The sequence below is a fragment of the Mesoplodon densirostris genome, chromosome 4 (assembly GCF_025265405.1).
Source record: "Mesoplodon densirostris isolate mMesDen1 chromosome 4, mMesDen1 primary haplotype, whole genome shotgun sequence".
Classification (NCBI taxonomy): Eukaryota; Metazoa; Chordata; class Mammalia; order Artiodactyla; family Ziphiidae; genus Mesoplodon; species Mesoplodon densirostris.
In genome coordinates this window covers 127,975,823-127,999,153 of record NC_082664.1, presented here as the reverse complement: position 1 = coordinate 127,999,153, position 23,331 = coordinate 127,975,823, and the positions used below count along the sequence as shown (strand labels likewise).

Sequence of the window (23,331 nt, the reverse complement as noted above, 5' to 3'; positions counted from 1 at the left end):
ATGGAATTTAAGAAAAAAAAATGTCATGAAGAACTTAGGGGTAAAACAGGAATAGAGACACAGACCTACTGGGGGTGGGCTTGGGGATATCGGGGGGTGGGCTGTGACGGGGCGGGGGAGAGGCATGGACGTGTATACACTGCCGGGCGTGGGGTGGATGGATGGTGGGGGGTGACCGCGTGGTGCGGGGGGATCGGCTCGGTGCTTTGTGGCCGCCTGGAGGGGTGGGATGGGGAGGGTGGGAGGGAGGGAGACGCAGGAGGGAGGGGATGTGGGAACAGATGTATATGTATGACTGATTCACTTTGTTGTAAAGCAGAGACTAATAAAAAAAAAAAAAGAGAAAGACAAATATTGTAAAATATTGCTCACATGTGGAATCTAGAAAAATGGTACAGGACTTCCCTGGTGGTACAGGGGTTAAGAATCCACCTGCCAATGCAGGGGACATGGGTTCGATCCCTGGTCTGGAAAGATCCCACACGCCCCGGAGCAACTAAGCCCACGCACCACAACTACTGAAGCACGCGTGCCTAGAGCCTGTGCTCTGAAATAAGAGAAGCCACCGCAATGAGAAGCCCGCACACCGCAACGAAGAGTAGCCCCCGTTCGCTGCAAGTAGAGAAAGCACATGCCCAGCAACGAAGACCCAATGCATCTAAAAAAAGAAAAAAAAAAAAAAGAAAAATGGTACAGATGAACTTACTTGCGAAACAGAGACACAGATGTAGAAAACAAACTTATGGTTATCAAGGGGGGAAGGGGGAATGGGATGAATTGGGAGATTGGGATTCACATATATACACTACTGTATATAAAATAGATAACTAATGAGAACCTACTGTATAGCACAGGGAACTCTACTCAATGCTCTGTGGTGATCTAAATGGGAAGGAAATCTAAAAAAGAGTGGATATATGTATATGTATAACTGATTCACTTTGCTGTACAGCAGAAACTAACACAACATTGTAAAGCAACTATACTCCAATAAAAATTAATTAAAAACAAAGAATGAATTCGTGTTATGGGAAAGTACATTATTTTCTATGTACTAGATTTCATAAACACAAGGTTTAGATAGGGAATTCAAATATGATGACTAGGAAGGTTATTAGAAGTTTCTCTGAATGACTCTAATACTTTGCATTTTAAGTAACTAAGCAAATAAGTACAACTGTCTTTTATTCAAGGGACTTAAGTTATACAACAAATCAGCTATACTATTTTTATGAGGCTAGGTCCCCAGCCAAGGCAAAAGCTTAATGGTTAAGTCTCTCTGAATAGTCAGGATGTTCAGGTCACCAGGGGGCGTCATAGTCAAATACTTCCACAACAACTGCAAGCAGCTATGCTTGGAGGGTAAGGCTTTTGCATTAAAACTGTTTCCCTGAGAAAGAAATAGATTCTCTACAAAACCAAGGTAGCAGTCTACATATGACAATGGTTTCTTTGCTTTATAGAAGCTGTATTAAAGACCAAAAGTATTTGTTGAAAATCTAAAATAAGTTTAAAAAAATAGTTGTAACCCAAAGTACTTTCTGGAAGTTTTTTCTGATTATATAAGTAGTATAAAAACTTAGAAAACACTAAAAACTGTAAAGAAGAAAATAAAGTCACTCATCATTCCTCATCAAAGGAAACCTCTATTAATATTTTACTGAATTGGTTTTTAGTCTTTCTTCTAGGCGTATACACACTCATATTATCAAAACAATGTTTTAAAAAGCAGGATCATGGTGAGTATACCATACTTCTTATACATCAGGAAATCTGCTTCCCTGGAGTTTTGCTATCATTACCTTCTTTAGCTGAGTAATGTATGAATCAGCATAAGCAGTTATATATTTTTCATCTGAGTAGAAAAAGGCCTATGTTTTAGTGGTTTAAATATAAGCTATAACAAAAATCTTGGACTAGAAGCTTTTATAAGTTAGTCCATTAAATAAAAGACAATTATCCTTATTTTCTTAGTTACTTAAAATGCAAAGTATTAGAGTCATTCAGAGAACTTCCAATAACCTTCCTAGTTATCATATTTGAATTCCCCACCTAAACACTGCATTTGTGAAATCTAGTACATAGAAAGTAATGTACTTCTGGGAAGAAAAGATCTATTTGAAGTTACTCATCCAAAAAGGATGGGAGGGAAGTGGAATCTAACTGGTTTGAAGGCAACAAAACATCTGGCACACTGCTGTCTAGTCACAATGAAAGAGATGGATGAACTACTTCCAGCAGGAGCAGAAAATAAAGGCACAGAAAACAAAAAAGCCTGTGCACAGCCCTTCACTCGAAAACTCCTTAAAATCTACCCACCCAAGAATGAAATGAATTTCCAGCTGTACTTAATTTTAATCATTTAAAAAATTTTTCATTATATCTTTTATTATTAATTAAGTAATTAATTAATTTTTGGCTGCGTTGGGTCTTCGCTGTTGCGCGTGGGCTTTCTCTAGTTGCGGTGAGCGGGGGCTACTCTTTGTTACGGTGCGCGGGCTTCTCACTGTGGTGGCTTCTCTTGTTGCGGAGCATGGGCTCTAGGCGCGCGGGCTTCAGTAGTTGTGGCTCACGGGCTCAGTAGTTGTGGCTCGCGGGCTCTAGAGTGCAGGCTCAGTAGTTGTGGCGCATGGGCTTGGCTGCTCCGCAGCATGTGGGATCTTCCCAGACCAGCGCTCAAACCCATGATCCCTGCACTGGCAGGCGGATTCTTAACCACTGCACCACCAGGGAAGTCCAATTTTAATCATTTGTTGTTTGAACAATTACCTAGTGAACATCTACTAAGCATCAGACACTAAGCCAGGCACTGAGGGTGTGCAATGGTGACTTAAACAGTGATGGTTCAACATATACCCACCACTCAAGGAGTCCACCTGCCAATATGAGACAACTCTCTTCTCTACTACCCCTTGTTACTTTTGATTCTTGGCTTTGCCAATTTAACCTAAGCATAGCACTGGCAACATGGTAGAAGCCATAACACATTGCTTTCTTTTAGTCATAATACAAGCTGCAGTATTAGAGGGGTACAGTATATCAGAGCTGAGACCTGACAGACCATCATTTCTCCTAGAGATTCCACTCACCTAGCCAATAAGAACTAGAGGAAGTGATTTGTCCAGGGTCACAGAGGAAGAGTCACACAGCCAAGTCTAAAAGCTAGCTCTTCATATATGACCTTAATAATGATGCTAATCCGTCTTACTATCTCTATTAAGAACTACCTCAAGGATTTCAATGCTAGTGAATCTGGCCCTGGTTTCCAACTCTAGTAATTTGTGGTTATAATCATCTAGGATTAGCGATTAACTCATGACCTCACCATGGAAGACCACTAATCTGCCACCCCTTAGGCAATGCATTCTCCCATCCAAAGTACACTGACATTTCTTTTCAACCCTGCTGGAGAGAGGAGAGTAAAAGTCAGAAGTTAGAAGAAAGTAGGGATAACAGAAGAACTAAGAACGAAGTATAAAAAAAGTTACCTGTGTTAATGACTTTAGGGATAGGATCGATTTCCTCGTCTACAACAAAAGGTTCTGGCCTGGGGAAGACTTGCACATCAGCGGTTAGGTGGCCACACTTGAGAACGGCATGGAAAGGTGTATATGCCAGATCTATCAGTTTTCTAGAATATGATGATTATTTGTTACAGAAAGAGTAATATGATACGTATAATTTTTTTCAAGTAATCTTTTTAAAATGTCAAGTTTGTTTTCCCTTCAAGTTGATTCCAAAGCTATGATCTGACCATTTGTGAAATAGAACAAAATCTGATACTTTTGGTGAGGAAATTTCAATTCTGAAAAGCCCAAAAGCAAGTTAAATCTTTGAAATTGCTGTCATTGTAAGGAAGTCAATACCTACAGACATTATAGATTTAGTCATGCTTAATTTAAAAGGGAGTCAACACTTAAAAATCACTACTACCAATCATTTTATCTGAAAAATGTGCAACTTGGGGAAAATGAAATGACACAATTAGAAACAGTAAAATAGATACTATTGTCTGACATCAAATTATAATGCTGGATTGTAAGAAGACAAAAAAGCTCAAAGTATATACTCACCCAAACATAGACTGTACATTTTTCAAGCACAGGGGGCCATCAATAGTAAAAATCTGCCCTTCACCATTGTTTAGATCTATAAGACGTTCGAGGCAATCCAAGGAATCAGTGCTCTGAAGCTACAAAGCAAAACAGATGACTCTTAAAGTGGCATAAAATGCCAGATTGTTATCAGTACACTAAGGTCACAAAACGAAGATGATTTTTTTTAATAACGTGAGAAGGAAAATAACTAACAATTTTGGCTCAAGGTTACCAAAGAGGAATGTTATATAAAATTATACCAGTAGAGCTATTTCATTCCAAGTAGTTTTGCAAAGATTCAGAGGTGATCACAGTTGGTATTCACATAGCACCTTCCCTTCCAAGTGTTTCTAACATCTTTTGGTAAGAACCATCATTATTTACATTTTAAAGATAGAAAAACTGAGGTGAAGAAAAGTTAAATAACTTTCCAAAATAAATGGGAAAACCAGGAGATAAGAGTTTAATAAAACATACATCAGAGTAATGTTACTTAACAACAACAAAAAATCAAAGCACACTTCTGTCAACATTTCTGGTGTGATGGACATAAGAATTCCTAAGTGAGGGAAACATCTAACACCAAAAAGAACATTCTGACTCTGTAGCATCTGAAGAATCTTTGTGGGAAGTAGGACGGATAACAACTCCAGCTATGTTTCCTGAGATGTGGCAACACTCTGCTTTCAGAGAGCATTTGAGACACAGAGTCTTTTTAAATATAATCAGTAATTAGTCTCAGTTGAAACAATGGAGTTCAATGTTATAGTATAGGCATGCCTCATTTACTGAGTTTTGCAGATATTGCCTTTTTTTTACACAAATTAAAGGTCTGTGGCAAACCTGTGTCGAGCAGTTTTATCGGCACAATTTTTCCACAGGATTTCCTCACTTTGTCTCTGTGTCACATTTTGGTAATTATCGCAATATTTCAAACCCTCCACCAGCAAAAAGATTACAACTTGTTGAAGGCTCAGATGATGGTTAGCACTCTTTGTCAATAAAATATTTTTAAAATAAGGTATGTACATTGTTTTTTTTTAGACAACGCTATTGCACTCTTAATAGACAACAGTATAGTACAAACAAAACTTTTATGTGCATTGGGAAAAAAAGAAATTAATGCGACTTGCTTTATTGTGATCCCTGCTTTATTGTGGTGGTCTGGAATGGAACCTGCAGTATCTCCGAGACATGCCTGTATATATAATATAATATTAATGAAATATACTAAAAAATATATTCCATTTCTGAGTCCTAAAATGTATCTAATCAAACTAAAAAGAACTTAGTAAAAAGCATTACCTCCTCCAGATTTGCCATGCACATGATGTATAACTTAGATGGGAAAGGAAAAGGCAGTGGGAACCTGTTGCTCTCACTGCGTTGGCTGTGAGTAGCTAGGGAGTGCCGCAGTGACCCTCTACCAATGCCAAGACAGCCATCTGTCACCAGAACAACCTGTTTGCAAAAAGTGAGAGGAGTTTTGTACATGAAATGACATATTTATTTAAAGCAGTCTCATTTGGCAATGTTTTCATTTCTCCCTAATTGCATTTACAGTGAAAAATGTACCTCTGCAGGAATACAAACAAAGATGTGAATAAATCTCAACAACATTTGTCAAGTGAAAGATGACAGACACATTGTATTGATATGATTCTACACATATATATTAAGTTCAGACCACGTAAAACAAAACTAAGATAAATCAAATAGGGGTTGTGGAGTAATACTGAGTAGAAAGGGGCATGAGAAAACTTTGCAGGGTAATGGAAATGTTCTATATCTTAGCTGGAGGAGTGGTTACATAGGTATATACATTTGTGAAAACTCAGTAAACTGTATACTTAAGATCTATGCATTTTACTGTATTTTATCTTATTAAACCTTTAAAAAAAGCACCTACCTATGAACACTTAAAAAAAGGACAAAACCGGGCTTCCCTGGTGGCGCAGTGGTTGAGAGTCCGCCTGCTGATGCACAAGACACGGGTTCGTGCCCCGGTCCAGGAAGATCCCACATGCTGCGGAGTGGCTGGGCCCGTGAGCCATGGCTGCTGAGCCTGCGCGTCCGGAGCCTGTGCTCCGCGGCGGGAGAGGCCACAACAGTGAGAGGCCCGCGTACCGCAAAAAAAAAAAAAAGAAAGAAAAGAAAAGACAAAACCATTCATAACCAATTCTTACTTAATTGCATTAAAACTAGAACCCTATCTCTTAGAGAAGGAGTTGGCACCTAAGACACTGGTGTCAGAAATGGCATAAAGGGTACTTCCCTGGTGGTCTAGCAGTAAAGAATCTGCCTTCCAATGCAGGGGACACGGGTTCGATCCCTGGTTGGGGAACTAAGATCCCACATGCCCTGGGGCAACTAAGTTCACGTGCCCTGGAGCCTGCGTACCACAAAGAGAGAGAGAAAACTCGCATGCCACAACTAGAGAGAGGCCCGCGCACTGCAACAAAATGATCCCACATGCTGCAACTAAGACCTGAAGCAGCAGAAAAAGAAAAAAAGAAAAAAAATGGCATAAGGACCTATTTTACGTGTGTCCCTAGGAAGTACCAGCACAGAAGTCTGAAGACTGAACCTTGACACTTTATTTTCAAAGATGACAAACTTTACCTACCCCTGCTCAACTAAAATGACAACTGCATTAAATATGTATTTATAAAAGCCATTTAACCAGACATGGACAAGACCTTTAAAATGCATTCTTAATCAACCGATAATTTTTAAAAGCCTTCAAAATATACTAACAATAGACATTAGTTACAAATCATTTTCCTTTTCCTCACTGTTTAAAGCAATCCTTGGGAAGTCCTGGGTGGACTTCCCAAGCAATCCAGGGGAGGATTGTTTTTGCTCTCCCTAGCCTAGCCTAGTAACTTAACAATAACAGACCAGTAAGGCAGTATTAGGTGGTTGCACCATGTGAAGTGCCAAGACTGGCACTTACTTCTAAAGCCCAAGAATGCTTAATAGAGGTCCCCTGGAGAGATGTCATCTCTTAGGAAGACAGGCAAGGCAAATCCCTCTTCTAGGTACCAACAATTGCTACATAATGATTTACTTCTGCCACTAGCTTTTTCAGATGCTGTGTGATAATGCAATATTTCTTGTAATGTCAAAATGAGACAGACTTTACTCAGATAATGAAAACATAGTCCAGCTCTCTAAAAACTTGGTTAAAAATATTCTACATTAAAACAAATCCGTTTGATAGTAACTGATTATAAAAACAATCACTAATAACGTCCACTGTGTTTTGGACCTGGTTCACCCCAAAACTCACCAAGCAAGTCTAAGTGGATCCAGGCCCAGCTCCCTCCCCTCAGGGTACAGTATCTCTCAAATTCAGATTCCTCCTTTTTGCAAAGGAAGAAAAAAATATTAAAAGGCAGAAGTCTGCATGGTGCACAAGGTCTGGCTCCTGCGTGTTTTCTGAGTTTCTTCTCTAAAACCACTGAAGTAGCAAATGAAACTGTGCTACCTGCTAGCTTCCAGTTCAGAAGGTATTGACAACAAAACTTCATTTATTCACTATATTGCTAGGAAATCAGACAGTCTGTATGCATGGTTTTACGAAATAATGTTTATGAAGCAAGGTGCCAAAGGTTTTTATTTCTGAAAGGAAATTGATCAAAAGCTATTTACTGGCTTTTTTAGCAAGTGTCCACTAAAGTGATCTGATTTTTAACCTTTTAGTAGTAGCTCAGGGTCTTCACTAACCCATGAGTTCATACTGTATAAAACAACTCAACTACCTGAGTAAGAAAAAACAGTAAGAAAAAACAAAAAAGCTTAAAAAAAAAAAAAAAAAGCTGGGCTTCCCTGGTGGCGCAGTGGTTGCGAGTCCGCCTGACGATGCAGGGGACACGGGTTCGTGCCCTGGTCCGGGAAGATCCCACATGCCACGGAGCGGCTGGGCCCGTGAGTCATGGCCGCTGAGCCTGTGCGTCCGGAGCCCGTGCTCCGCAACGGGAGAGGCCACAACAGTGAGAGGCCCGCGTAATGCAAAAAAAAGAAAAAAAAAAGCTGGGTTTATTGAGATATAATTCATATGCAAGAAAATTCACCCTTTTTAGTATATAGTTCTATGAGTTCCGACAAATGCATTCAGTGATGTAACCACTTCTACTATCAAGATACAGACCAGTTCCATCACTTCTCATATTCCCTCATGTTTTATTTGGGTCAGCCCCTAACCTTTCCTCACCCCAAGGCAGCCACAATCTTATATTTATTTAAAAAACAAATATCAGTGATGCTACTGACACTACTGAGGAATCCCATATTTGACCCTATAATAAAAAATCATATACTATGGCCCACTGCCTGTTTCTGTAAATAAAGTTTTACTGGAACAGAGCCATGCCATTTACTTATTATCTATGACTGCTTTCGTGCTATGACAACAGAGTTGAGGAGTTGCCACTGACACCTGCAAAGCCTAAAATACAGAAAAAGTTTGCTGATTCCTGTTGTAGACTATTATGATTTTCCTTTTAGCAATTTTTCTGTTTTCTCCTTTAAAATATGCTACCACTTCTCAAAGCACCTGTTTATAGCAAACTTCCAATTGCTACAAGTCTGCTCTGATTTGATGCTATATGTGGACCTATTGTGGACTCTTAAGGAAAGGGCAACAGATTTATGACATACACCTCACTTTTTAGACAACCCAGGTAGTTGAGAAGGGTAAAAGTCTGCTGAATAAATGCTACACTGGAATAATGAAGATAGACTATATTGTACTGATGTTTACAATTATATCACTCAAAATTATAATCGCCCCTTCCAGGGGGTGTTCTAAAATTCTGCTGTGAGCCCTTTGTGTTTTATACAAACAATGCTAGTTTGCAATAAGTCAATTTACTAGGAGGATGCTTTCCTTAAGGCATATTTGTACTGCTTTCTGAATATATTAGTGTTGATTTAGTGCCTTCTTTTAAAAAGATACCAAAAGCGTATAACATAGTTTGTGGAAATTACAATGTATGCTGTGTCAGAGCCTGAACAAAATTGAAGCGCCTCAGTGGTTAATGTTTTTAACTTAGGGCAAAGAAAAAGAATTGATCATTACCTGACAAGGAATTGCACCACCCCATTCTTGCTGAACGATATTGCAAACACCAACTAATGCAGACTCCAAGCAGGTTTTATCATAATCATCCATATTACTTAGTGCTTCCTGATTGAATGAAAGATAAAATTGCTCATTATTCTTTACTGTTTTAATTTGTTACCAGAAAAAAACATAAACTGTTCAAAGCATGAATGTTACACAGGGGACATTGTGTTTCTGAGAGCCCAAAGAGTACGTTCTTAAAGAAAAATGGTAAAACAGATTTCCTAAACTATAAAGGATGATTAAAAGAGCTTCCCTTTATTCTGTTCTCTCATCAGGTGAGAGTGAATTGTCCATCAAGTTCGTATGTTTTTTAAGTGGACCTTGAAAGAAATAATTAAAATGAAAAACGTTTAAAGACATCACAAAAATAATGACAAGATTTACTGAATACCATCATCATTCTAGGCATTTTACATGCATTTAATCATGACAACATCCTATAACGCAGCGGTCCCCAACCTTTTTGGCACCAGGCACCAGTTTCGTGGAAGACAGTTTTTCCACAGACGGGGGGTGGGTGGGGCGGGGCAGGGGATGGTTAAGGCGGTAACGTAAGCAATGGGGAGCGGCAGATGAAGCTTTGCTAGCTGCCCACTGCTCACCTCCTGCTGTGTGGCTGGGGGTGGGGGTTGGGGACCCCTGCTATAAGGTATAGATAATTAACCTATTTTTATTTTCTTTATTTAAAATTTATTTATTTATTTATTTTTGGCTGCGTTGGGTCTTCGTTGCTGTGCACGGGCTTTCTCTAGTTGCGGTGAGCAGGGGCTACTCTTTGTTGCAGTGTGCAGGCTTCTCATTGCGGTGGCTTCTCTTGTTGCGGAGCACGGGCTCTAGGTGTGTGGGCTTCAGTAGTTGTGGCACGCAGGCTTCAGCAGTTGTGGCTTACGGACTCTAGAGCACAGGCTCAGTAGTTGTGGCACATGGGCTTAGTTGCTCTGCGGCATGTGGGATCTTCCCGGACCAGGGCTCGAACCCGTGTCCCCTGCATTGGCAGGCGGATTCTTAACCACTGCGCCACCAGGGAAGCCCAATTAACCTATTTTTAAAATAAGCAAACTGAGGTACAAAATGATTAGGTCACTTTCCCAGGTCTTACACCTAGAAGTGGCAGAATCTAGATTTGAACCCAGTCAGTCAGACTCCAGGACTCAACCATTACTCTTCACTACCTATATAGCAATTCTTTAAATTTCAGAACTGCTGAACATCCAAGATCCTTAGTTTACTCATCTATAAGAAATCCAGTGCAATTAAAAAAGGAAAAAAAAAAAGCTTTTGAGTCACTTAAAAAGATGTGAGATAGGGACTTCCCTGGTGGTCCAGTGGGTAAGACTCCATGCTCCCAATGCAGGGGGGCCTGGGTTCAACCCCTGGTCAGGGAACTAGATCCCACATGCATGCTGTAACTAAGAGTTCACATGCCGCAACTAAGAGTCCACACGCTAGAACTAAGAGTCCACACGCCACAACTAAGAAGCCCACATGCTGCAACTGAGACTCTGCATTCCACAACTAAGGGTCTGCATGCTGCAACTGAGAGTTCACATGCTGCAACTAAGACCCGGTGCAGCCAAAATAAATAAATAAATAAATAGAGTTTTTTTTTTAAAAAGTGAGATAATAAATGATTTAACAAAATTTTATTACTTATATTTTAAAAAGCAAACTATACTGATCCTGAATTTCTAAACTGCCTAGCAACTATTAAACTGTTCATTTTAATTTCACATACACTTACTGACTGCTCACTATGGGCAAGTAACTGTGCTAGGCATTGTTGGAAATAGTAATAATTTAGAGATGTTGTCAGAAAGTTAATTCTTTGGCATATCACAGACAACACCTTTGGAAGGTAACACCTATCAATCAAGGTTTTAAAATGATTTCTTGGCATCTGTAAATCAAAGGCTATTTGTTGGAGAGGAAATATACTCCTGAATTACTCTAGAATAAGGGTTTTATAAGGAAGGACTATTTTTCTTTTTTAAAAATTTATTTATTTATTTATTTTTGGCTGCGTTGGTTCTTCATTGCTGCGTGCAGGGTTTCTCTAGTTGCAGCAAGCGGTGGCTACTCTTTGTTGTGGTGCATGGGTTTCTCCTTGCGGTGGCTTTTCTCGTTGCGTAGCACGGGCTCTAGGTGCATGGGCTCAGTAGCTGTGGCTCGCAGGCTCAGTAGTTGTGCCGCGTGGGCTTAGTTGCTCCATGGTATGTGGGATCTTCTCGGACCAGGGCTCAAACCCGTGTCCCTTGCATTGGCAGGCAGATTCTTAATCACTGAGCCACCAGGGAAGTCCCTGGAAGGACTGTTTTTCATCTCAAGTTTTATAGAAAAGTAGAAAAGTGTTGAACCTAAAGATCCTGAACTTTAGGGGACAGGGCACTACATCCTGAGATGCTCCCCTCCCACAGAGAATTCCAGAAAACCAAAAGAGGAGGTTACAGCAACAACTCACAGCTCTAACTCATAGCTCTACCAAAGGCAGAAGGCCTACTGGTTATGAATCCTTGTTTTACAGTTATACTCAGATATTATACCCATAGACTCATCTTTAAATAATTCCAGTTGTAAATATTCAGTGCAATATGATAATACTGTTTTCCTTCCTATAAATTGGGCCCGGTACATACAATAACTCATTTCTTTTTGTACCTGTAGGGTGTTATAATCTCTTGTGAAGGGAACCATCAATTCCCAGAGTGATGAAAAAACCACCAGAGCTGTAAACTCAAGCTTGTAATTTGTGGCCATGTGTTCAAACAGCATTGTCAAACCATGGGCTGCCAGGTGCTTGCGCTGATATTCCTCGGAACCCTCGATAGACACAGGTCGGGTCATGGAAAGGGATACGTCCATTACCACCACTGTAGGCATGATGAAAGTGATCCCAGTGTTCCCAGTCAGAATGTAAACAGACAGCTATAGATAGAGAAACACTGTAGAAAATAAATATGATTAGGTCTTGCATGTCATGGAGAGAAAAAAGTATTTTTTTAATCATAATTTTAACTTAACTTTCCAGAAATAAGTGAAGGCAAACCCCATTTAAGTTGAGGTGAGAACAAATCTGCAGGGAACTCAGTGGGAGGGAAGCAAGCAGCTTAGTTCACTGTGAGGACCACTCCTAGAATCACCCACTAAATGGCCATAAATCAAGGACCATCTTAAATGTTTCTAGTAAAAACAAAATAAAACAAAATATTAAATTCAGGGAGCTCCTGAGTTGAATACTTTCAAATCATACACAACTTAATATAACAAACACTCCTACATCACCTCTCCGACACTTAATTTACTAAAGAACATTTCTAGTTGTCTTATGGTGGTGCTTTCTGACAATCAACAATTCTTTTTGGGCACCTTCACTATCTTACTCAACACAGCAGTATTTGGGCAAGTGTTTGCTGAATTATCTTGTTGCTAATGTCCTTTTTAAAAAAATTAAAATGAACGCAAAATATAAAAACAAAAAGCCGGGCTTCCCTGGTGGCGCAGTGGTTAAGAATCTGCCTGCCAATGCAGGGGACACAGGTTCGAGCCCTGGCCCGGGAAGATCCCACATGCCGCGGAGCAACTAAGCCCGTGCGCCACAACTACTGAGCCTGCGCTCTAGAGCCCACGAGCCACAGATACTGAGCCCAGGTGCCATAACTACTGAAGCCCACGCGCCTACAGCCCGTGCTCCGCAACAAGAGAAGCCACGGCAATGAGAAGCCCGCGCACCGCAACGAATAGTAGCCCCCACTCGCCGAAACGACAGAAAAGCCTGCGCACAGCAATGAAGACCCAACGCAACCAAAAATGATAAATAAATATAATAAAATAATAAAATAAATAAATTTAAAAAAGAAAAGGCTAGTACAGTCATAGTCCAAATTAGACAAAGCTGGAAATCATTAAGCATGACATAAACAACAAACTGCTAGCCTCAGTAGTACTCACTGCAGATAAACGAGGCAACAGCTCTTGAACTATGAAGGAAAAGAGCAAAATTAAAGAATATGTATGACAGCTGGCAATATCTCATGAAACTGTTATAAAAGTCAAAGTGTAGAAGAAATGTAGAAAACAAAGAGTTTTTTAAAATTATGGATTGAGAATTAGCATGAAGAAAACATTTCTGTGCTCAAAAATAAAGAAAAAAGTTCCCAGATATACAGATCTGCTCTTGCTGATGCTACTCTATTATTAAGCAAACTACAGTCTATTCACACAATTAAATTCCATATAGCTATAAATAAATGATACATATACAGATATCAGAAATATTTATATAGGTATTAGTAACTGAGAAAAGCAGGTCACAGGCCTGTATGTATACACTGATTACAACTTCATAAAAATCATACTGCATATATTGCATATATACAATTTTGCATATATACAATTAGAGAACACTCAGGATGGACATAAACAAGTCAGAAATTTAATGTTCACTAATTTCTTTTTTGGAACTTACTTCAAAACACTTAACAGTGGCCAGAGGGCTTGTTTTAGTACAGTGTCCAACTGCAAACGTGTGCTATTCTAAAATTCCATTTGTAAGTAGGCTGTTGGGAACTCTGAGCATATTGCCTCACGGAAACAATGTTATAAATGGGGATCAGGGACTCATGTCAACTAGGAAAAGCCTTTTTGCCACATAATGGCCTTTCAAATACAAAGGCCTCATGTATCCAACATCGATAAAGACTATAGGAGATATATAAATTACTCTTCCAGACTCCATTTTGATAGAAAAAACTAAAATGTGGGATTTCCTGGTGGTGCAGTGGTTTAAGAATCTGCCTGTCAATGCAGGAGACATGGGTTCGAGCCCTGGTCTGGGAAGATCCCACATGCCACGGAGCAACTAAGCCCACGCACCACAACTACTGAGCCTGAGCTCTAGAGCTCACGAGCCACAGCTACTGAGCCCACGTGCCGCAACTACTGAAGCCCGCACACCTAGAGCCCGTGCTCCAAAACAAGAGAAGCCACTGCAATGAGAAGCTTGCACACCGCAACCAGCGTCCCCACTCTCCACAACCAGAGAAAAGCCCACGCGCAGCAACGAAGACCCAACACAGCCAAAAATAAATAAATTTATTAAAAAAAACCCAAATGTGCATCCTTATTCTGCGCCTCATTAAGCACAGCATGTTAAACATAATTCACTCTGACTTAGCATCACAACTCTGAACACCAATACTGCCCAGCACGCTGCTGCCCTCATGTTTTAATTTATACCAGCATTCTCCCAAGTGTGTGCTGCAGAACACTGTCCTGCAGGGATGCTCCAAGAAAAATGAGTTCAGGTCTTATTAAAGACACTGAGAAGCTCTACAGCAAAGAATCCAGTTTAATTTGTTAACTCTGTGTTTCCCATTTAACCCTTCTCTGATCATTAGTTGGTGCCATGGAACAAGTATTATATAGAACATACCCAGAAACACTGCTTTGTACTCAAGGGATCCAGGCTGTTGTGTTCTGTTTTGGTGCCTCCTCTTTGTAACTAAGTTTTGGACCATCATTTTGCATTCCACTTTTCTCTGTAATCATCCTCCCTCTTTCCGATTTGCTGCTTCTTGGCTACTATGAGCTGGAAAGCCTGGTAATCCAGCTTGCTAAAACTGTGTCCGAAGTCAAAGTTAACAGGTTCTGAGAGCCTGTGAGTTTCTTCTGCTGTCGCGTGCCATGTGCTTAGGCGTTATCAACTTGGTGCTATTTCATCTACTCAGTCTTTCCAGACCCTTTCTGGGTCTCAGCTGTGTTGTTCAAGAAGTGAGGTCCTGTGCAATACTGGTTCAACTACACTACATTAGACCATAAGCTCAACAAGAGCAGGGACAGTGTGAGATTTTGCCCACCAATGTCTCCTCAGAACCTATCACAGCAGTGGGCATGTGTATGTCAAGTATGTACTTGACAAATACTTGATAATGACAAGTAAACTACCTCTCAGCACCAGATGTAACATTAATTTTTTGGCAAAACACATTACAAATTTTAACTCTGGACATCAGAAACACACTTCCTCCTCTCCTCGTTCAAGCAGAGATATCAGGAACTCCTATGCCTCTGCCCACATATAGAGTTTATCCAGCTCCTATGGTATTCCCATTCAGGTACAGAGGTCTTTTTATGTTAGTGAAAGCTGGGGATGCGGAGTACTGGCCTCATCTCTTAGGAGAATGAGAATCAGGATACACAGATTTAGATCATATATAGGAAAGCATTTCCAGCTCATGAAATCTGCTGTAACACTGGAATGGGTGACCATAGCTGGCAGGCTTGCATTCTGGGAAGACACTTATAGAGCTGGCTCTTTCTTCAGACTGATGCATTTATGTCCACCCCCAAACACACCCTCCTAACAATGGCAAAGTCATGGGAAACCAATTTAGAACTCAGGTTGTCAGCACAGAAGTGAAAGATGGATGGATGTTCTTGAAGGATGGTTCACTCAAGTAGCCTAGGCCTGATTAAAAACAAAAAAAGTCCCTGCCCACACAGTCCAGCAATTTTGTGAAAACACCATGTTACTTCTCTCTTGGGTTGATTCTTACCCTAAGGTCCTCCACCCCGCCCCCGTAGCTTTCTCCTAAGTACAGTTTACATACAATGCTTAAGACAACTAGTGGTCTTCTTTTCTCAAGAACAGTCTACTCCTGAGAATAGCCCTTAGCCCCTTGATTTGGTCATCTCCATTAGCTACACATTTATAATTCTTCCCAGAAGAAGACAATTAGCTCGTTCATAAAAAACTGATTCTGAGGAGTATCGCTCTTAAAGTGTGATTCCACTCGAATTTCTAGGGATCCGCTAACCTACTCTTAAGTTTGTCTGTTGGCCTCACATCTCTTGCCCGGATGAGTCCCCTCCACCGTTCTGTTACAACTTCACCTCTAAAGTGCCAACCTGTAAATACAGAACTCCTGCATTTGGACCGCGTCTGCCTGGGGATGTATTTTTACCTTAAAATCAGTCAAAAATCTTTAAGACCTGGAAGTCTCTTATGGGAAGAGGAGGCGAAGGGGGCCTGGGCAGGGGGCCGACATCGTGATGCTTGTGCGGAGCTCTGGCGCGGCAGAGCGAAGGGAGGACGAAGGCAGTGCCCCGGAACTGGCGCCGCAGAGACGGCGCGGGGCGGCCACCTCGGCGGCGGAAAGGCCGGGAGTCGGCCCTGCGTTGTTCCCCGCTGCCGACCCCTTCTCCTGCAGCTCCAACAAGCAATCCAAAACAGCCTACGGTCTCCAGCGCCCTCCACTCACCCCGCGCCCATCACCGTCAGAGTCCGTCACGAAAACTTTTCCGCCAGCGCGCCGCAGCCGGAAGTATACGGCCGCGCGACGGAACGGAACTCGGCGCCGGGTGTGCGTGAGGCGCTTGGGGCGGGGCTTTAAGGACGTCGTGGGCGGGCGTTCACAGCGGAGAAGGTGCCCGGTGCGTCTTCCTCAGTGCTTCTCTTCGCAGCGTTTTGTCTGCGGCCACCGCCACGACCACACTCCCCACGTAGTCCCCAACTGCGCCGGGCCCGGGCTGTGTTCGCCTCTTCTCTCCCTCCCCGTTCTCGGGCTCTTCCTTGTTTGTTTCTGGCCTCCTGCCCACCTGCCTCTCGTTGGCCCGTGGGCCTCACCAGTCTGGGTAACCCCATGACCAGTTCACACTGTCTCCTCACTCACCTGGGCTCGTTGGTGCACAAGCCTGACCCTCACTGATATTTGCCCCTCTTCCCCGTTCCTCTTCAGACCCCTTACTCATATCCTCTGAACTAGTTGACAGAATCCTCTTCCTACTCTATAAATTGTAATTCCTGCCTGAGGAGTGCTCATACTGAGCACGCTGTGTATTTTTCTTAGCTGACGTGAGCCAGTTTCCACGTCAAGACTTTCCCTCTTGGTCTCCTCAGCCCGGATGCTCACTTTATCCCCGACCCCTTTGAGGGAAGTAGAGGGAGGGTTCAGTCAGTTCCCCTGCCTTGGCCAAGGTGCGCTTCTGAGGGGTTTGCACTTAGGCTTTCCTGTGAGTCATCATGGGCCATCGCGTACCTCACTTCTCGCCACTTGGTGTCCCCATAGCAGCCTGTGCCTCAGCGAGGTCCTTGGAGGGACAAGGAGTGACTTTCTTTCTAACCTCTTAGAGAGCTAGCAAATGCCAGCTAGAGGTAGGCCTGAATGGATGCCAGCAGGCCCCTGGGTAGTTATGGTTCAAAAAACAATGCTGTACCACATAGGTTACAAGTGGGAACAGAAAGGCCTCTAGGAGGCTTCAGGCCTTTGCCTCCTTTTCTTTTGATTGGTGGGAGGGGGCGAGGTAGGAGGTGGGTCAAGGAGGGAGGATGCTTTGAACCGAACAACTGAGTCTGTCTGACTTGTTCTGTGGGAGAGTGTGGGCTCCAGTTGCTTGTAGTTCTTTCCTGTCCCGTCCTTATATCAGAGGTGGCAGAGGAAGGCGCATCACTCCATGGGAATGTCCCTGTCAGCATCAGGGCCCAGGGGCAGGCAGACTGCCCTATTTGCTTCAGAATTTCTCTCCCCAACTTGGCTGGATTCACCATCTCAAGACCCTTTTATGCTTGAGCAGGCACTGGAATCTAGGTAAGTAAGGCTGCATCCTGATTACTTCGTTGTAGTTTCTTACTCTTTCCCTAGTGGGAGGGATGTGGCCAAGAACGTGTGGGCAAGGGAGTTTTCGAGCTACCCCTAATGTGGTGATGACTTAGCCCTGCGCTCACTGTTCTCCTGGTAGTTCCAGCTCAGCTCCATGGACTGATTCGTTACCTTACCCAGCCCTAAAGATTAAGTTTATTAGTTTGTGGATGGGAGATCTCATCTTCTAGGAGACCAGGGAAGCAGGAGACTTTCAGGAGACCAGGGAAGCAAAAGGCAATCGATTAAAACTGATGATAAAAGATAGGACTACCAAGAGGACCACATCACTTAGGGCAACTAGTAGGTGCTTTTGTTTTTGTTTTTTAATTCTTAGTAGAATCCCATTAAAAATCAAAAGGTTGTTCAGTGAATATAAAATCAGAGAACATTAGCACAAAGAGTTAGAAGGTCTTAAAGGAGAGGTCTTTCAAGCCATAGCTGGCTAATAAATTTCTTTTTCCCACTCAAGAGACCCTTAGCATTTGCATGTTTCCACACATACATTAAAGGAAATTGGTAAACAACTTCCTTTGCATAATCTATCATCCCCTTTATTTTCTCCTGCTTTGAAACAGTAGACAGCTGTCACAGAGGCTTTGAAAGGCAGAGTGATTTGGTCTCCAGTCTGGCAGAGTAAAGGTTAGTGACAGAAATAGCAAGCTGCTCACAGAAGCCAGGTACTGGGGTTCAAGGGAGGTTCATATACCCATCCAGTTCTCCAACAGCACATGTTGAAAATGTAGATTCCCAGGCCATGCTGACTGAATTGGAATTTCATGGGTTGGTGCCTGGAATCTTCATTGTTACGTTCCCAAGATGATTTCCTTCCTCACCTACAGAGAGGAAGGGTAAGGAGTGAGTGAGTGAGGAAAAGGGGAAGAGAGAGGTTAGGGGAAGGCGGTGAGCCCACATTCCTTTTCTGTTCTTCCCTCCCTTTCCATCTCCAGTGCTGTCCTTTGCCCTATGTCTTCCTTCCTGCCTCCTCTAGTGTGGACCGTGTCCACTTCCAAATCCTACTTCCAAGCTCCAGGCTATCTGCTTTCCCTCATCATCCTACCCCATTCCTCTATTTTCACCAAAGTGGAAGTCCAAAGAAATTGTAGATATGACCCTTTTGTTTTCTTAAAAATTTTTATTATTGAAGATTTTCAAATATAGACAAAGATAGGGGAATAGCATAATAGATCCCCATGTACCCTTCACCCTATTTCTACTATCAACTAAATTCTCAGTCTTGTTCCATTTATACCCCTACCCACTTCTCCCCAACATATTGTTTTGATACAGATCACAGATAGCATAACATCTTGTCCATAAGTATTTCATTATGTAGCATAACATCTTGTCCACAAGTATTTCATTATGTATCTCTAAAAGAGAAGGATTTTTTAAATTAATAAACTTTATTTTTAGAGCACTTTTAGGTTCACAGCAAAGTGGAGTGGAAAGTACAGAGAGTTCCCAAATACTCTTGTCCACACACACACAGCCTCCTCCACTATCAGCATCCCAGCACCAGAGTGAAACATTTGTTATACTCTATGAACCTACAATGACACATCATTATCACCCAAAGTCCATAGTTTATTATAGGGTTCACTCTTGGTGTTGTACATTCTGTGGGTTTTGACGAATGTATAATGACATGTATCTACCATTGTAGTATCATACAAAGTAGTTTCACTGCTCTAAAAATCCTTTGTGCTCTTTTTATCCCTCCCTCTCCCATGACTCCCAGGAACCACTGATCTTTTACTGTCTTCATGGTTTGCCCTTCCCAGAATGTCATATAGTTAGAATCATACAGTAAGCAGTCTTTTCAGATTGACTTCTTTTGCTTAGTAATATGCATTTAAGTTTCCTTTATGTCTGTTCATGTCTTGATAGCTCATTTCTTTTTAGTGCTATATAATATTCCACTGTTTGGAAGTACCACAGTTTACTGAAGAATATCTTGGTTGCTTCCAAGTTTTGGCATTTATCATTAAGGCTGCTATAAACATCCTTGTGCCTGGCTTTGTATGGGCATAGGTTTTTCAACTCAATTGAATAAATACCGTGGAGAGAGATTGCTGGCTTGTATGCTAAGCATATGTTTAGTTTTGTAGGAAACTGCCAAACTGTCTTTCAAAGTGGTTGTACCATTATATATTCCCAGCAGCAGTGAATGAGAGTTCCTGATGCTCTACATTCTCACCAGCATTTGATGTTGTCAGTGTTCTGGATTTTTCACTATTGTAATAGCCATATAGTGGTATCTCATTGTTGTTTTAATTTGCAGTTCCCTAGTGATACATGATGTTGAACGTCTTTTCATATGCTTACGTGCCATCTGTATATCTTCTTTGGTAAAGTGTCTGTTCAGGTCATTTGCCCATTTTTTTTGTTTGTTTGTTTTGTTTTGCGGTACGCGGGCCTCTCACCGCTGTGGCCTCTCCCGTTGTGGAGCACAGGCTCCGGACGTGCAGGCTCAGCGGCCATGGCTCATGGGCCCAGCTGCTCCCCGGCATGTGGGATCTTCCCGGACCAGGGCACGAACCCCTGTCCCCCGAATCGACAGGCAGACTCTCAACCACTGCGCCACCAGGGAAGCCCCTTGCCCATTTTTAAATCAGGTTTTTTGTTTTCTTCTTGTTGAGTTTTTTTAAACATCTTTTATTGATTGATTAATTGATTGATTTTTTGGCTGCATGTGGGATCTTAGTTCCCTGACCAGGGATAGAACCCATGCCGCCTTCAGTGGAAGGTGGATTCTTAACCACTGGACCACCAGGGAAGTCCCCCTTGTTGAGTTTTAAGTGTTGTTTGTATATTTTGGTTAACAGTCCCTTATCAGACATGTATTTTGCAAATATTTTCTCCCAGTCCGACTTGTCTTCTCATTCTCTTGACAGAGAGAGACTTAAACCCACAACAATTACACTACCATTGTCACATTTAAAATAATTAACAATAAATCCCTAATATCATCAAGTACCCAGTCAGCTTTCAAATATCCAGTTGTCTCATAAATATCATTGCAATCTCTTGATATATCTCTAAAGTCTCTTAACCTATAGGTTTATTCCTCTATGTCTTTCTTCATTTGCAACATATTTGATGAGGAAACTCTGACCTCCCTCTCAACCCTCCTTCAGTCTTTTCCACAGCATTTGAGAAAACCACAGAGCTTCCCCAGTCTAAAATAATGGAAAGACTCATTGAACAAAGAAGCAATTTTGTACAATTCCAGTTTCAATGAACTTCATCTCTGCTCTGTAAATAGGGGTGAATCTTATCCACCACTGGATCCTCAGGGTCTGGCACGTGACACTCAATATGCATTTGGGGAAAGAAGATAGGAGGGAAGGAAGAGAGGTTATTAGAAGAAAGGTCAAAGGGAGAAAGCAGAGAAAATTTGGTGGGTACTACATTTGTCTAAGAAAGTAGAACTGAACTTTTTTATTTAGGACTCCCTCTCCTTTGAAAAATGTTATAAACTCTAAATTTTTAAAGGTCTCTCATGATCTGGGCCTGCATCTGTCTTGCCAGGCTCACTCCTCACCCTCTTAAAACTTTGGTAGTATATTTCGGGCTTCCCTGGTGGCGCAGTGGTTGAGAATCTGCCTGCCAATGCAGGGGACACAGGTTCGAGCCCTGGTCTGGGAAGATCCCACATGCCGCGGAGCAACTAGGCCTGTGAGCCACAACTACTGAGCCTGCGCGTCTGGAGCCTGTGCTCCAACAAGAAAGGCCGCAATAGTGAGAGGCCCACGCACCGCGATGAAGAGTGGCCCCCGCTTGCCGCAATTAGAGAAAGCCCTTGCACAGAAACGAAGACCCAACACAGCCAAAAATAAAATAAAATAAAATAATTAAAAAAAAAACTTTGGTAGTATATTTCAATGAAAAAGCAGATAAAGCAACTTTTTAAAAAAGTTATGAAAGTAATTCATTTATATGGGAAAAATTCAAAGTTTCAAAGTACATGAAGTGATAAATTAGTGGTTTTTTCCTAGAAGTAACCATATATATCTCCTTGCCTCAAGTATGGTTCCAGCCGCTGGGTTTGAGAGATGAAGTACCAGGTCTTTTTTGTTTAGTTGGTTTTATTCATTCTATATCTACTGGTGACAAAAGTACAGCTATTCTTACATAGTCTTTGCAAAGTTGTTTCTTCCTATGTGTGTGTGTGTGTGTGTGAGTGTGTATATTCATTCCTTTTAATTGCTAAGTAATTGACTATTGGAAAGATGTGATATCATTTATGTAACCAGTTTTCCATCAATGTTTAGATAGATTTCAGTTTTTGCCCTACAAGCAATGCTGGCAGACCATCATTGAAGCTTTTCCTCTGAGGTGGGAAGCCACTGGAAAGTTTGGAGTATGGAGACCATGATCTCACTTACAGTTTAACAGCATCACTTGTGCTGCTGTATCAGATTTACCCTCTATCCACAGTGTCTTCACCAGCACTGGATATTAAATTTTTTAGTCCTTTTCAATTGATAAGCCAAAAAAAACCCCTCACTATTGCTGCAGATGACATTCCTTTGTAAAATCAGATTTGACAGGGTGAGTTTTACTCAGTAGGCTGTTTCACACTCACTTAGAGAGGAGTTGTTAATTGTACCGGTACTGGGTGGATTCCTGCATGGCCACACTGAAGCCCTCTTATAGAGCCTGTCTGATCTCTCCTCTAGACCCCAGGCCCTTCGGGATGGATGGGTACCTGACTGTGCAGCCAAAACCCTATCTCTGAACTGCTTACCAACCTGAAGTGTCACCCCCTGCCACTCCCTGCTTCAGGTATGGCTCCAGCCACTGGCTTGGAGAGATGAAATGTCATGGGATGTTTGGGGGCTTATTTTGCTCATTTCCAACAGTGACAACTGCACAGTCATTTAAAAGAAATCCTATAAATGATATAATATAAACAATTAAAACAATATAAACAAAAGCTCTTGAACTGTGACACAGTTCAGTATCTGACAGATCCAAGTGCTTCCGCACAAGTTCTCACTATACCTCTTAGAGCAACCCCATGAGGAAGTTCGTCTTTCTTGGTTTTATAAATGAGGAACCTGAGAATGAGAGACCTCTGGAGACTTGCTCCTGGTCAGACTTGTTACTTATTAGAGGTTGCAAAGTACTAGTAGGTCAAATTCAGCCCCTAGCCCCATTTTGTTTGCCTTTAATAGTTTTCAACTGTTTTACATTGGAATGCTTATTGATGGGTCATTCATTCTCTGTCCAGACACAGCCCTCATTACTCTCAGCTGACTTTGAATAGAGCTGATTTAGCTTAATTTTATCCACCCAGGCCCTGAAGGCATTGGATTTTGCACCCCCTGCCAAATCTTGTCTAATTCCACCATGCAACTGTAGGGTCGATATCAACTCCTGAGGTAGGCCCAGAAATAAACCAGCCTCAGCCACAAACCCTCAGTGTCAGGTGCAAAGCCTAATTCCTTCTCCCTCCTGTTCT

General features: G+C 41.8%; 1 protein-coding gene across 3 annotated transcripts in view; it reads right to left on the bottom strand.

Moving 5' to 3' along the window:
- INTS14 (integrator complex subunit 14) overlaps window positions 1–16,571 on the bottom strand; it is a 35,867-nt gene extending 19,296 nt beyond the window's left edge. Inside the window, exons 1-6 of one of the 3 annotated variants that reach the window (XM_060097160.1) lie at window positions 16,485–16,571; window positions 11,884–12,167; window positions 9,181–9,288; window positions 5,403–5,558; window positions 4,074–4,192; window positions 3,489–3,631 (exon numbers count right to left, since the gene is read on the bottom strand). In XM_060097160.1, the coding sequence (XP_059953143.1) occupies window positions 3,489–3,631; window positions 4,074–4,192; window positions 5,403–5,558; window positions 9,181–9,288; window positions 11,884–12,105 (748 nt within the window). In that variant the 5' untranslated portion in view covers window positions 12,106–12,167; window positions 16,485–16,571. Of the gene's footprint in view, window positions 1–3,488; window positions 3,632–4,073; window positions 4,193–5,402; window positions 5,559–9,180; window positions 9,289–11,883; window positions 12,168–16,187 lie in introns of all 3 variants that reach the window. The other 2 variants (XM_060097159.1, XM_060097161.1) reach the window with 2 other exon arrangements.
- Window positions 16,572–23,331: the final 6,760 nt, after the last annotated feature.